The sequence below is a fragment of the Pecten maximus genome, chromosome 12 (genome assembly GCF_902652985.1).
Source record: "Pecten maximus chromosome 12, xPecMax1.1, whole genome shotgun sequence".
NCBI lineage: Eukaryota > Metazoa > Mollusca > Bivalvia > Pectinida > Pectinidae > Pecten > Pecten maximus.
The window spans coordinates 5,682,849-5,696,062 of record NC_047026.1 but is presented as its reverse complement, the minus strand read 5'-3'; the positions used below and the strand labels follow the sequence as shown (position 1 = coordinate 5,696,062).

The 13,214-nt window shown below is 36.0% G+C and overlaps 1 protein-coding gene across 1 annotated transcript; it reads left to right on the top strand.

Annotated features, from left to right (window-relative positions):
• The first annotated feature begins 57 nt into the window (after positions 1-57).
• Positions 58-11,143, top strand: LOC117339327 (SET and MYND domain-containing protein 5-like). Its single transcript, XM_033900859.1, has 12 exons — positions 58-173; positions 1,128-1,376; positions 2,008-2,129; positions 3,162-3,231; positions 4,621-4,725; positions 5,372-5,434; positions 6,263-6,333; positions 6,841-6,947; positions 8,066-8,122; positions 9,006-9,100; positions 10,300-10,370; positions 10,694-11,143. Exons 1-12 carry the CDS (start codon positions 120-122, stop codon positions 10,806-10,808), a joined length of 1,179 nt encoding a protein of 392 aa, XP_033756750.1. The 5' UTR covers positions 58-119; the 3' UTR covers positions 10,809-11,143.
• The last annotated feature ends 2,071 nt before the right edge of the window (positions 11,144-13,214 follow it).

Below are 13,214 nucleotides of genomic sequence, written 5' to 3'. Positions count from 1 at the left end.
GAAACGTACGATTGCATGAAAAAGAAACGTTTTAGTGATTTTACAATCGCATAATTCGATACTCTCGGGTGTTTTTACTATTCGAAACCAAAACCGAAAGTAGAGCTCCGAATATCAAAATGGCAGCCTCCATGGCAAACAACGTGGAAATTAGACAGATCGACTTGAGTAAAGTATGTGGGATTTTTTTACTAACATTACCACTGGCTTAGCAGTTATACATTGAATTGATTGATAGATCCATATGAAAAGTTGTTTGGATTGACAACCCTATTCTCTAATTCACCAGTAAACCTGACATTTTAGATCAGCTACGTACTGTTATGCTGCAGGTAGTCCAAATTGTTAAACGCTTATGCGCTATAACAGTAGCTACTCTAGATGTTAAATAAGTTTGAGTTTTAAGTGTGTAATATTGTTTTCATATACATGAAATTTTGAACTATAATTACAACAGCAGCTACTGTAGATGTACATAAGTGTAAATTAATGTTGTTTACATATACATGTTGATGAGATTTAGAATTTTATCAAAGGTTTTACAGAAAACCCCACTGGAACTCCCATAATATGCATAGAAATTTAAATTCATAAATATTCATATTCATATTGGAAAAGTCAATCAACATTTTCTGAATTCATGAATGATCCAGAACCCTGCCTGAATATTAGCAATGGCCTTTCTCATATATCGATGACAGATTTAAAGATTAACACAGTTCCTTCTACTTCTACCATTTAACGACCTCCTTCAACATTGTGAAGATTATGTCGCGTATGTGTGTGGCACGGAATAAAAGGAATGGTGTTTAATATTGGTGGGATGCAATACCTGATTTAAATGAAGAAATGCCGCGGGGAGTCTGACAGGATCATTTTGTTAGGGAGGAGGTTCCAATCTTTGATTTTCCGAGGAAAGAATGATTCTTTCCTAACAAACGTTCTGCATGACAGTGTTTGAAGAGATGAGTGATGGCTATGCCTAGTTTGCCTGGTGGATGGGATGAGGTGTTTGTTTGTGATGGCTATTTTATAGTGGATGATTTTGTATAGCAATGATAGCAGTCTGCGTTTTAATGGATATTACATATTGATTGTATGTATTGATGTCTTTTTATCAAAATCAGGGTAAAGGCCTGTTTGCTGCTAAAGACTTCAAGAAAGGAGATGTACTATTTGAAGAAAGACCCATTGTATCTTCTCAGTTTCTCTGGAATGAATTTTACAAGTATACAGCCTGTGAATACTGTTTAAAGTCTTTAGAGACAGCAGAGAAACAGTGTCAACGTTTGACAGAAAACCCAAGTGTCACTTTGCCGTACCCGGAGTGTTGTGAGGCCAAGCTGGACCAGTACGTCTGGTGTCCGCAATGCCAGGTAAGTAATACGAAAACCATGTAACACCTGAACATTATTACTCCACTTAAAATGAAGTCAGAACCCTATCCCTCAACAAAGGACCACAAATCTTGATCTTTAAAGGGACATTCCTTTATTTGGATAAAGTTTAGGTTGTCAAAATTAAACTTACTGGAAAATATGTATTTTTTCCAAGTAGTAAAAGTTATATAATCTTTACATTAATACGTCAGTTTTACTCTCAAGATAAACCAAAGTTCTTTGAGACCAGAAGCATCATTAATTACCGCAAAGACATACAGTATTTGTATACGATACACCTTTTTCCTGTACATTTTGGCGTTAATTCCATTACTTACATGAACACTCATATAATCAACGTTCAGGCATAGATTTCATCAATAGAAATTGTGTATGTCTATGATGTCTGAATGAAGGAATGCCCCTTTAAGATAAGATTTTAAGTAATAATTTGTCTTGTGGATATCATGTTGGTTCAAACACAATGTCATTGGCCCACATTTCAAATCACAGTTATTATGTGTAAAAATCTACTTCACAGTTTGTTTTCTGGAACCATGATTGTCATGCATCTGAATGTATTTGTTTAAATATTCTTCCAAATCTCTTTTACAAAATACATGTATAGGTAGTGTACTGCTGTGAGGGATGTCGCACTGCTGCATGGACCGACTACCACAGGACATTATGTATGGGGCCATCACGAGAAGATGGCGACCACCCTCTCGCACGACTTGGAGAGGCATGGAGGTAGGTCAAGGTCAAACACTTGCATGAAAGTAGATCAAGGTCAAACAGTGGCATGGAGGTAGGTCAAGGGCAGACATTGACCTGGCAGTAGGTCAAGGTCAAACTCTGGCAATGATGTAGGTTAATGTCAAACAGTGGCATGGAGGTAGGTCAAGGGCAAACATCGACATGGCAGTAGGTCAAGGTCAAACTCTGGCATGGATAAAGGTCAAGGTCAAACAGTGGTATGGAGGTAGGTCAAGGGCAAGCATTGATATGGCAGTAGGTCAAGGTCAAACTCTGGAAATGATGTAGGTCAAGGTCAAACTGTGGCATAGAGGTAGGTCAAGGGCAAACATTGACATGGCAGTAGGTCAAGGTCAAACTCTGGCATGGATTAAGGTCAAGGTCAAACAGTGGTATGGTGGTAGGTCAAGGGCAAGCATTGATATGGCAGTAGGTCAAGGTCAAAATCTGGCAATGATGTAAGTCAAGGTCAAACAGGAGGTAGGTCAATGGCAAACATTGACATGACAATAGGTCAAGGTCAAACTCTGGCATGGATAAAGGTCAAGGTCAAACAGTGACATGGAGGTAGGTCAAGGGCAAACATTGACATGGCAGTATAGGTCAAGGTCAAACTCTAACATGGATGTAAGTCAAGGTCAAACACAGGCATATATAGGTCAAAAGCAAAATTGACATCTCCTCAGGGGGTTGAGGTTGATGTGAACATGTGAACAGAGAAAATGTGACATCTTTATGTGCATTCTTTGCATTATTACATAATCGCAAAGGCAATTAGTATCGATGCATTAATTAAGTTTGATGTTATTTGAAGTTTCAGTTCTGAAGAATGCAAAATATATATTTACCTGTGTACATATATGAAAATTATATTTTCATTGTCATTTCTATCTTCAGTTTTTTAGGGAAATTTAAAATGATTGTGACTGCAATAACAATACAATTGTATATATTTTCGTACAGTAAAGATCTGTTGGATGTTTTGATTTGGATAATATGTTAATGTGTCTGATTAATTCTGTACAGAAATACACACTACCCTCCAGAGACGTCTAGTATCATGCTCTTGGCCAAAATGATTGCCATGGTGAAACAGGTGAGAATGATTTCTATGTAGCTGTCCACCCACACAACATTCACACAAGTACATATATAGATAGATTTTATTGTAAATCTAGACCATTTTCATTTATTAAAGAGTTGAACTGATTAACATAGCAACTTTTTATACCCCTCACAACGAAGTTAGGAGGGGGGGGGAGGTATACTGGAATCAGGTTGTCCTTCCGTCCGTCCGTCTGTCCATGTGTGATGTACCGGCTACTCCTCTTAAACTACTGAGGGAATTTCAACAAAACTTTATGGCAATAACTCCTATACATTGTAGATGTGCATAATCTATATCATGTTGTAATTTTATGGTTACCATGGTAACCAGGTCACTATACTTCGTTTTTTGGGTGAGGGGGCATTTTGTCCAGTCAACTCCTCATAAACCTATGAACTGCTTAAAGTCAAACTACACAGGAGTGATAGGGACATGTGTAAATGTGCATGCATGATATTTCTCTACAGAATTTTAGTTTCCATGGTTACCAGGTTTCAATACCCATATTCTTGTGGAAAACTTTGTCAAGACAACTTGGACAACTCCTATATAGCTATCAACCGATTTCATTTGAAATACACAGGAATGTTAGGGACTCATATTGTGTACATATGCATGCAGGTTTTTTCCCCACAAATTTAGGTTGCCGTGGTAAACAGGTTTTTGTTGGAAAATCTTCACCAGAGGGGCGGTGGAGCGGCGGGGGTATGAGTTGGCCCTCTGGACGACAGTTCTAGTTTATTTTAAAGTGGCAGAGTTTTTTCTCACTGGTTTGGGAAGGGACCTTTTTGTCTCATTTTGGGAAGAAAATTGATGAATTGGGAAAGATTATTTCAGGAGTAAACAGCAAATTTTGAGAATTTGGCTTAGATATGAAATAATTTCCATCAATGGCCCAAAAAGCCCCAAGAAAAAGCCCTGACTGGTCGTGAGTGTGCCAATATACATGTATATTTACATATTTACAAGTTTCATTTTTTTATGTAATTTCTTCTCTTGACCATTTTGCTCATATTTTTTTATCATTTTTTTTTGCCCTAATGACCTTTATAGTATTGATGGGCCATTAAGCACTTTAACTAACGAGCAGATTTGTAATGAGATGTAAACAGTGTGGTCCTATTTTATATCTCTCACAAGTCTGGAGAGAGACTTTCAAGGCCAGAATTAACATCAAGAGGTCTTCTTTATGTCAAGATTTATATCTGAAATAAACATTTTGAAATAGATTAAAGTTTGTCAGCATGAAAGAAAAGCCCTTTCAACTATCATTGTACATATAAGATAAACATAAGTTCAGAAGATGTTTGACTGATATTGAAATTTGGTGAACTTTGAATTTCCAATCATTGGAGTGATTTGTATTGTAAATTTCAGAGTGACGATAAATCATCTGTGATATCAACATTTTCTCAGTTTGTGAATTTACCTGTAAATAAAGAGGAGGAGATCGCTCATAAGCTTTTGGGGGAAAACTTTAAGGTGAGTTTGTCAAATGTCTGATGTAAACAAACATGTAAGGTCATACAGACATTTTAATTTAACATCAACAAGCGTTTGTTGAAATTTAGATTATTTTCATAATTTTTTATATGACAATTTTTAAAACTATTCTTGCAAAACATTCATTGCTTATTTTTGATAAACAGAGTAAATAATATTCCACCTGCTTGACTGGTTTGTCAAAAACAAATTAAAAAAAACTTGAATTTTAGGGACATTTATATCTGCATTTAAAGCTTTGAATTTTGTCTTTGGCCTTGAAAAACCTTGACACATTATTTGTTTGCCTTGAATGTTGATATCAAAACACTTGTATGTTAAGATGTTGATTTTATTGCGAAAAATTGATGTTTGTGTGAACCTTGTTACAATATTCTCAAATATTTTATCCACAAACCTGGAGGAACATGTTGAAAATAATTTGTAATACTTTAGCAATACACTGAAAGGACTTTAATTTTTAGGTGGAATTAATTTTATAATGGTTCGTCCAAATGATTCATTTAACTAATGAGATAGAAAAAAAGACTGAACTTGGTTCTAAGATAAAAAAAGACTGAACTTGGTTCTAAGATACTGTATTATTTGTCAAAGTGTAAAATTAAAATATCTGTTTTGTTACCAGCAACCACTTGAACTATTACGTCAGATGTTGATGGAGTCGCTGTTTGAAGATAATGTCCAGCAGGTATGTTTTCTGTGTAAGACTGTCAATATATGATTTATTCACTGTCAGATTCAGCTTAATATTCAGCTATGATCATCAATGTAGATAGACAAAGCAGTAAGATAGACAAAGTGGTTAGTTTGAGCAAAGATAAGTGGTACAATTTTCACTGGACTTTGATGATCCTCATTTGCCTGTAGCATGCTGGGATGAAGGCTATCAAGTTTGTTCATGTGAATGACCTTGACCTATTTTCGAGGTTACATGGGTCAAGTGTCTTAAAATCTTTAAACCATGACTTCTCAATTACCAATTACCCAGAGACCCGATTTTGGGGAGTACCTGGTAGTATGAAGGAATGAAGGGCTACAAAATTGATGTAAATTAATAAAACTAGCTTACTATTATATTTGAATAAAGTGGTAATCAGCTTAGCATCTGCAGACATGACCAAGATCAACTTCAAAGTTGCATTAGAAACAGATGAGCAATACAGGCCCATTGGGCCTCTTGTTTGAATAGAATTTGATGGAAATATATTGTCTGCCCTTTGAATGAGGAGAAATTTATTGTATTAGTACTGATTACCTGGTATTGTTAAACTGATGACATTTTAACAATTTTAACACTCATTTTATAATATTTTTGTGGTGATTGATGGTGAAAAATTATTTTAAAAGATATACATGTGCAATCATGTGTATTTTATGTGTAATACTGTTTAGTTTTTAAACAACAAGAGGGATACGATGTTTAGTAAATTCGTGTTTAAGGTACAGAGAGTGAAATATTACATTTCAATTACTTACATTTCAATTAAACAGTATAATGAACTATGGTTTGTTACAGTGGTACACACCTGAAGGTTTCCGATCCCTCTTCGCCCTCGTCGGAATGAATGGACAAGGAATTGGCTCCAGGTAAACACACTGTGTTTGACTGCAGAATTTCTAACTGCTGTTGGGAGGAAAGATAGTCCATCTTTCAAAGAACCTGCTTAATTCTGAGTTGTATCTTGAATCGGATGAATTTTGCAATGATTTGTATTTGTCGGAGAAGTGTCTTTGTGAAATACATCTTGAGCAGTTCAAGGAGGTTGTCTTGAACTGTTTTAGTCTAAAAATTTCCAAAACTGTAACAAGGATCCAAGGCACCTTAACTACACTGAATCTCAGTCAAGTGATTATCAAAGCGTTTGAACATAGTTTTCTGTTTTCAAATATAATATCCAATTTCAACTATTACTATGTAATCAAGCTTACTCCGATAAATTAAGATAGTTGATAAAATAATCAAATATAAATGGCCTCATACACAGTATTGTTTGTAAAATTTTCTATCTGTAGATTTATTAATTTCAGTTTAGGTCATATGACTGTTGATGTGTTTTACTCTACGGAAAAATTGTTCTGTTGTGTTATTTTCAGTGCAATAAGTGTATGGGTTAAGAACTGCGAGAAACTGTCATTGTCTGATGAGGAGAAACAGAAAGTTGATGGCTTTATAGACCAGATGTATGAGGATCTTGACCGAGGTACAGTTAATTGCTAGCTACAGAATCACATTTTTTTCTTTTGAAGTAACTTTTCAGGTTAACACTGTTTTCAAAATTGTGATGAGTTCTAATTCTGAGTGATTAAAAGTGGGTACAGAAAAAGCATGAGTCCACAGTGCTGCCTACTCAACCGATTTCTCTGTGTTGACCTGTGTATAAACTAGAGATGTGTATCGCAAGGTGGGTAGCGATACGTTAGCGATACGATATGTATCGCGATACAGGGGTCACGATACAATACGTATCGCGATATATGAGAAGCTGATGACCTATCAGATATCTGGTATTCCATTGTACAGTAGTCATATTTTGTTTGTGGTATTTCCAGAATATTTGAGTCTTTGTCTACATTTGTTGCAAAAAATATGTTTTGTCCATTTCCCACAAAGCCTTCTTGAAATTAGACAATTTGAATTTGAAAGAACTCCCAACAGGCAGCTTTATAAGCCGCTGGAATGGCCTTGTCAGCCATATTGTTTATTACAAAAAGTAAGTTAATGTTGGTCAAGGAACATTTTTCAGGTATCGCGATACAAATCAAGGATAGGCGATGCACCACACTGCAATACATTGATGCATATGTGAATCGTTACACCACTAGTATAAATAGATTAACCAGTCAGGTTTTCAAATAATCCACATTTTAGATTCAAGAACCGGAATGACCCAGATTTGAAAACTGTTCGGAATGCCTCAAACCTTATCCATACTGTACAATAGACCCGTGGATGTCAAGGCTTCTATAAAAACTTGGGACTGTCCAGTACATGTTTCTGAGTCCCAAAAGTCACTGGTTTACATTTCTTTTGTAAATGATGATATATTATGGTTGCAACCCTGAGAGGAAGAATTTTAATGCTTGTTCAGATTATGATGAAATGAGAGAGACAGAGGAGAAGGTTTTTAAGTATATACTATTTTGGAGTAATTCAAGATAAATATTATAATGTACACAGTCATAATTTATATTAGTACAGATTTATTTATTAAAAGAATAAACATGCATGATTATCCTGAAGATTGTTCCTTCCAAGGTAAAGAACATTGCATGTAGTTGATAAAGAGTGATGATGTGGACTGTCTGTTTGGTGTTTCAGTATCCGGGACGTTTCTGGACTGTGAAGGGTCAGGCCTCTACCGGTTACAGAGTACATGTAAGTACCCCAGTTTGTTATAATGTAGTGGATATTAATGCCAGAAACAAGTTTAAGTATCTATAACCAAATTGGGTAAGGTGGTGCTAATAATATTGCGGGACTAAGATTATGTCAACCTCCAAGGGAAGGAATTATTATTATTCTATTACAGTGGACCCGCGATAATCTGGACGCCGATAGTCCGTAAAACTCACAGTCCGGGCGGAAATGCATGGGAACGGATTTCCGTAAAGTTATTTGTACTCACCAGTCCGGAAATTCGGATTCCGATTCTGGAACCCCTTTTGGGAACGGAACGTTCTTTTCATTAGTAAATTTTCCGCAATAATCCAGATGATTTTTTCACAACGTGGAGGGAAAAATATCGGGGCAAGTCACTCGTGTCGACAGCTGTACAGACTATCGCTTGACACTGTGTGTAGTCATAGCGACCGCTGCCAGGTCATAGCCCCAGGTGTTTACCTGTGTTACAATGTAGCTTCGTTGTTATAACGGTACATTACTTTTCTTTACGACCTGTGTAAACGTCCCACATTGTATATAGTCAAGGGAGATAACTCTTACACGATAATTTTTTTTGACCTGGTAGTCCGAAAAACTTGTGATCCGGACAGTTTGGGCTGGGAAGGATTATCAAAGGGTCCACTGTATCTAGTTGTATGTATTGCTTTGTTTCCTCAATGTCTGTACTGTGACATATTTGTATGCATATACTTGTATGTCACCCCAGTAAATGTGTGGATTCATCCACTCATGGTAAGAGAAAAATGTTCTTGACCAGGGCTGAAGTACAAAAATTATTCAAATTGTATGTATATAAAAGAGTGAAAATCAAATGTTCCTCTTCTGTGTTCTGACGTTATTGTTGACCTTTCCTAAGGTAACCACAGCTGTCTTCCAAATGCTGAAATTACATTTCCACATAACAACCATTGTCTGGCCTTGGTGGCAACAGAGGACATTCAACCCGGAGAGGTATGTAAATTCATCATTACTGCCTCAATATAATATAGCTGATTTTATTGAAAATATATCTTTGGAATGTTTGTTTTGAATGCACTACTATTGTATTCATTCTGCAATGAATGCATATCAAATTTGATCTTCATGTAGGGGTTGGGCTTATTGCTGGACAATGAAATAATGTAGGGTGTGGGCTTATTGCTGGACAATTAATGTAGGGTGTGGGCTTATTGCTGGACAATGAAATAATGTAGGGTTTGGGCTTATTGCTGGACAATTAATGTAGGGTGTGGGCTTATCGCTGGACAATGAAATAATGTCAGGTGTGGGCATATTGCTGGACAATGAAATGATGTAGGGGTGGGCATATTGCTGGACAATGAAATAATGTAGGGTGTGGACATATTGCTGGACAATGAAATAATGTAGGGTTCAGGCTTATTGTTGGACAATGAAATAATGTAGGGTGTGGGCTTATTGCTGGACAATGAAATAATGTAGGGTGTGGGCTTATTGCTGGACAATGAAATAATGTAGGGTTCAGGCTTATTGTTGGACAATAAAATAATGTAGGGTGTGGGCTTATTGCTGGACAATGAAATAATGTAGGGTGTGGGCTTATTGCTGGACAATGAAATAATGTAGGGTGTGGGCTAATTGCTGGACAATGAAATAATGTAGGGTTTGGGCTTATTGCTAGACAATGAAATAATGTAGGGTTCAGGCTTATTGCTTGACAAGGAAATAATGTAGGGATTGGGATTATTGCAGGACAATGAAATAATGTAGGAGGGTGGCTTATTGCTGGACAATAAAAAAGCATGTACAAATGTATTAGCATTATTGGTGCTATGGGTTCATATCACTCGTATCGACTTATTTGTGGCATTGATTTATTGCTGGTACTGGATTATTGCTTATTGCTGGTGTGGGCTTATTACATGTATGGGTTTATTGCTTATTGCTGTTGTGGATTTATTGTTGATACATGCTTATTGATGGTACTGGCTTATTGCTTCTAGAATATACAAATAAAAGAAAAACTCTGAATACCTCAACTCTGCTGTTTAAGAAATTCAAATTTAGGAAATGAACAACTCGTTTTAAGACTGATAATTTCTGAAGTTATATGTTTAATATCTTATAATCACAGACCTGCGTTATGTGATATAAAGTCTGAACTGTGATGTTTACATTCTGTTAATTTACAGGAGATCTGTATATGTTACCTGAGTGAGTGCGACATCGGACGTAGCAGGCACAGTCGGCAAAAACTTCTCAGGTAATCAACGATATACTGTCTTAATGTGAAATTGATTGGTCAGAGATTAATTTGCCTACCAGGTAAAACATTTTAAGATAAATATATACATGCTATTTTCTGAATTAGGTGATAAATAAGTGACAATGTACTCGATATAATACATTTTAATGAAAACAATTATTACTGGAGACATTGCTCATTTATATAGGGTTGGGCTTATTTATATAGGGTTGGGCTTGTTATATATATTTTACCTTAGTGGCAACGATGACAATGGTATTTGGTTTTTTTAAATCAAATCTCCTCATAATATGAAACAAAATAAAATTGTTGATTTATAGAGAAAATTACCTGTTCCAATGTGGCTGTGCAAGATGTCTAGCAGAAGCAGACGACGAAGATGTTACATCTGAGGAGGAAGACGATGAAGATGATGATGAAGAGATGACAGAATAGAGGATTAAGGAGATGTTGAAGGGGCTAGAGTATAATTATGGAGTACCAGACTTCGATTCATTGCCTGTCAATGAAAGCCTGAAAGACCTTGGGCTCAGTGCAACTGGAGTGAGCTCTTGTTCACTTGATAGAACACTCCCCTGAACAAACTGAACACTATTGTTATCTAAATCTAAACGGGAATTGCATTCATGGATGTATGACTGCATCAATGGCACATGATGTTGTAAATACTACAGTCAAACTTCGATGTTTCGAAGTTCAAGGGACTAACAGAAAAACTTTGATACAGCGGGACTTCGAATTATTCATGGTTGACAATAGATCAATATTTTCTTGATAATGACCATATCTGTTAACGTTACATGTCCTCAGTTAGCTGCGATAACGTAGCTCTAGACGACGGACGGACAATTTCTGACAGCCGGAGAGCAGTGTAGGCAGGGTATGAATATTCGTTCTAGTCCTCCGTGTCTTCGTGTTGTTCATAGCTAACGGGTCATGAAAAAAGTTCGATACATCGAAAACTTCGATTTATAAAAATTCGAATCATACATAGTTTCGTTAGTAGTGTTATATAGTGAGAAAATTCGGGACCAAGCAAAAAGTTCGATACAGCGAGAAATTTGAATCAACGAAGTTCGAATCATCGAGGTTTGACTGTATTATGATATTCATGGCATCATAAAAGCAAAAAAAAAATCTTCATGTATATCATGTTTTTCTGTGTGTTCATCCATTAAAGGCCAGAAATTGAAAGAAGAAATATGGTAATCTGAAAAGATTGACAGGAATTTCTAAATTGTTAGGACTCAGTTCTCATTAAGCTGGAATTTATGAATTAAAATGTCTTTGGAGATATTGATGGCCATTATCGCTCATACAAAAAGTAAATAAAAGGGTCATTTAAATAGAAATGAACTAAATGTTATGTTTATGCCTAGATTTCATATTATATATGTGTACATACATGTATATATACACTTTTATGTAATAATATCTGTAGTCTTATATAACAACCATCCCACGTCACATTGAATATTTTATTGATATACAGTGCTTTTAATAGATATTTTTGAAATTTTATTTTCTGCTTGGCATGGATTCACTTACCAGAACTTTACAACAGGAAGCATGAAATGTTGATACCACAAAGCCGTATACAGTATCGTTGCAATTTTGTAAACTTAATTATGGCTTATGCAGAATAACCTGCCTAAACGAACCAGATGTCATTGGTACCAGCTTATTGTCATTGTGATTTGAACAAAATAACCTGTCTAAACTGACCAGATAGCTTATTGTCATTGTGGTTTATAAAAAAAATAACATGTCTTAACTGACTGGATGTTATTGCTATCAGCATATTGCTATTGTGGCTTGTACAGAATAACCTGTCCATACCGACCTGATGTCAGAAACAGATTATAAATGCTGATAATCTTTTATAACTGCAAATAAGAATACCAATTGAAGCAGTGAGATGCTGTAGTACAGTATAAGTTAAGATGAATTATTTTGCAATTGTTGTAAAATAAATAAAGTTTACACCATGAATGATCGATAATTGCATGTGAAGGACTTTGAAGTGCTTGTTTGACAGGAATCTTGATGAAACATGTGTCTGGATTAGACAGGTATTCGTATTAGACAAGGATTCTCAGATTAGACACCTACGGCTGATTTTGACAAGTTATACTGTACATAGTGTTAAATGTGGTCTATGGCATTCGGCTGATAGGTATGATTCTTTTGCTCAGTGGATCAAATATCACGTCAAAGACATGAGTTTGATTCCTGTCGGGGTACTCGGCAGGGATGTGGTTTTCTCTTCTGTTTGTTATAAATAATGTAGTTGGCTGGATAACACATGCTGCTGAATATTTATGTATGTAACAACTGGGAGGGTTGCACATGCTATTTAATAAAATGCAATATGACACATATGACTTATTTTTGTTACTGTAAGAAATATTAGATTGTATACATGGTATCCCTACCCTCAGTCACGAGTGGAGTCAGACCAGACCCACTGTCATAAGTGGGAAAATTCATTGGACCAGACCCACTGTCAATAACAAATAAAATTTTATCACTTGATTCTTTGGACTAACTCCAAACACTCATCCTAAATTTCCAGTGGCCATGTTCACGATCTCTGTGAAGGGGAGATAACTAATCAGGAATATGACCCTTGGATATGAAAGATGCCAAACAGTTACTGACACTGAAGTCTGACATTAAGTAAAGACCCCATTTCACCCTCTAATATCCTCTCGTGACGAGTCAGAGACATAGAGATTGACTGGTATGTAGTCAAATAATATATCCTTGCACAACTATCTTCATTAAAGGGGCATTCCTTCGTTCGGACATCAGAAACATGCACAATTTCTATTGATGAAA

What these genes read in the sequence shown, in the direction of transcription:
- LOC117339327 (XM_033900859.1), top strand. Translation starts at nt 120, where the DNA reads ATGGCAGCCTCCATGGCAAACAACGTGGAAATTAGACAGATCGACTTG. An exon ending in GTATGAGGATCTTGACCGAG is followed by an intron (nt 6,948 to 8,065) that starts GTACAGTTAATT and finishes TTGGTGTTTCAG; the next exon opens with TATCCGGGACGTTTCTGGAC. An exon ending in CTACCGGTTACAGAGTACAT is followed by an intron (nt 8,123 to 9,005) that starts GTAAGTACCCCA and finishes ACCTTTCCTAAG; the next exon opens with GTAACCACAGCTGTCTTCCA.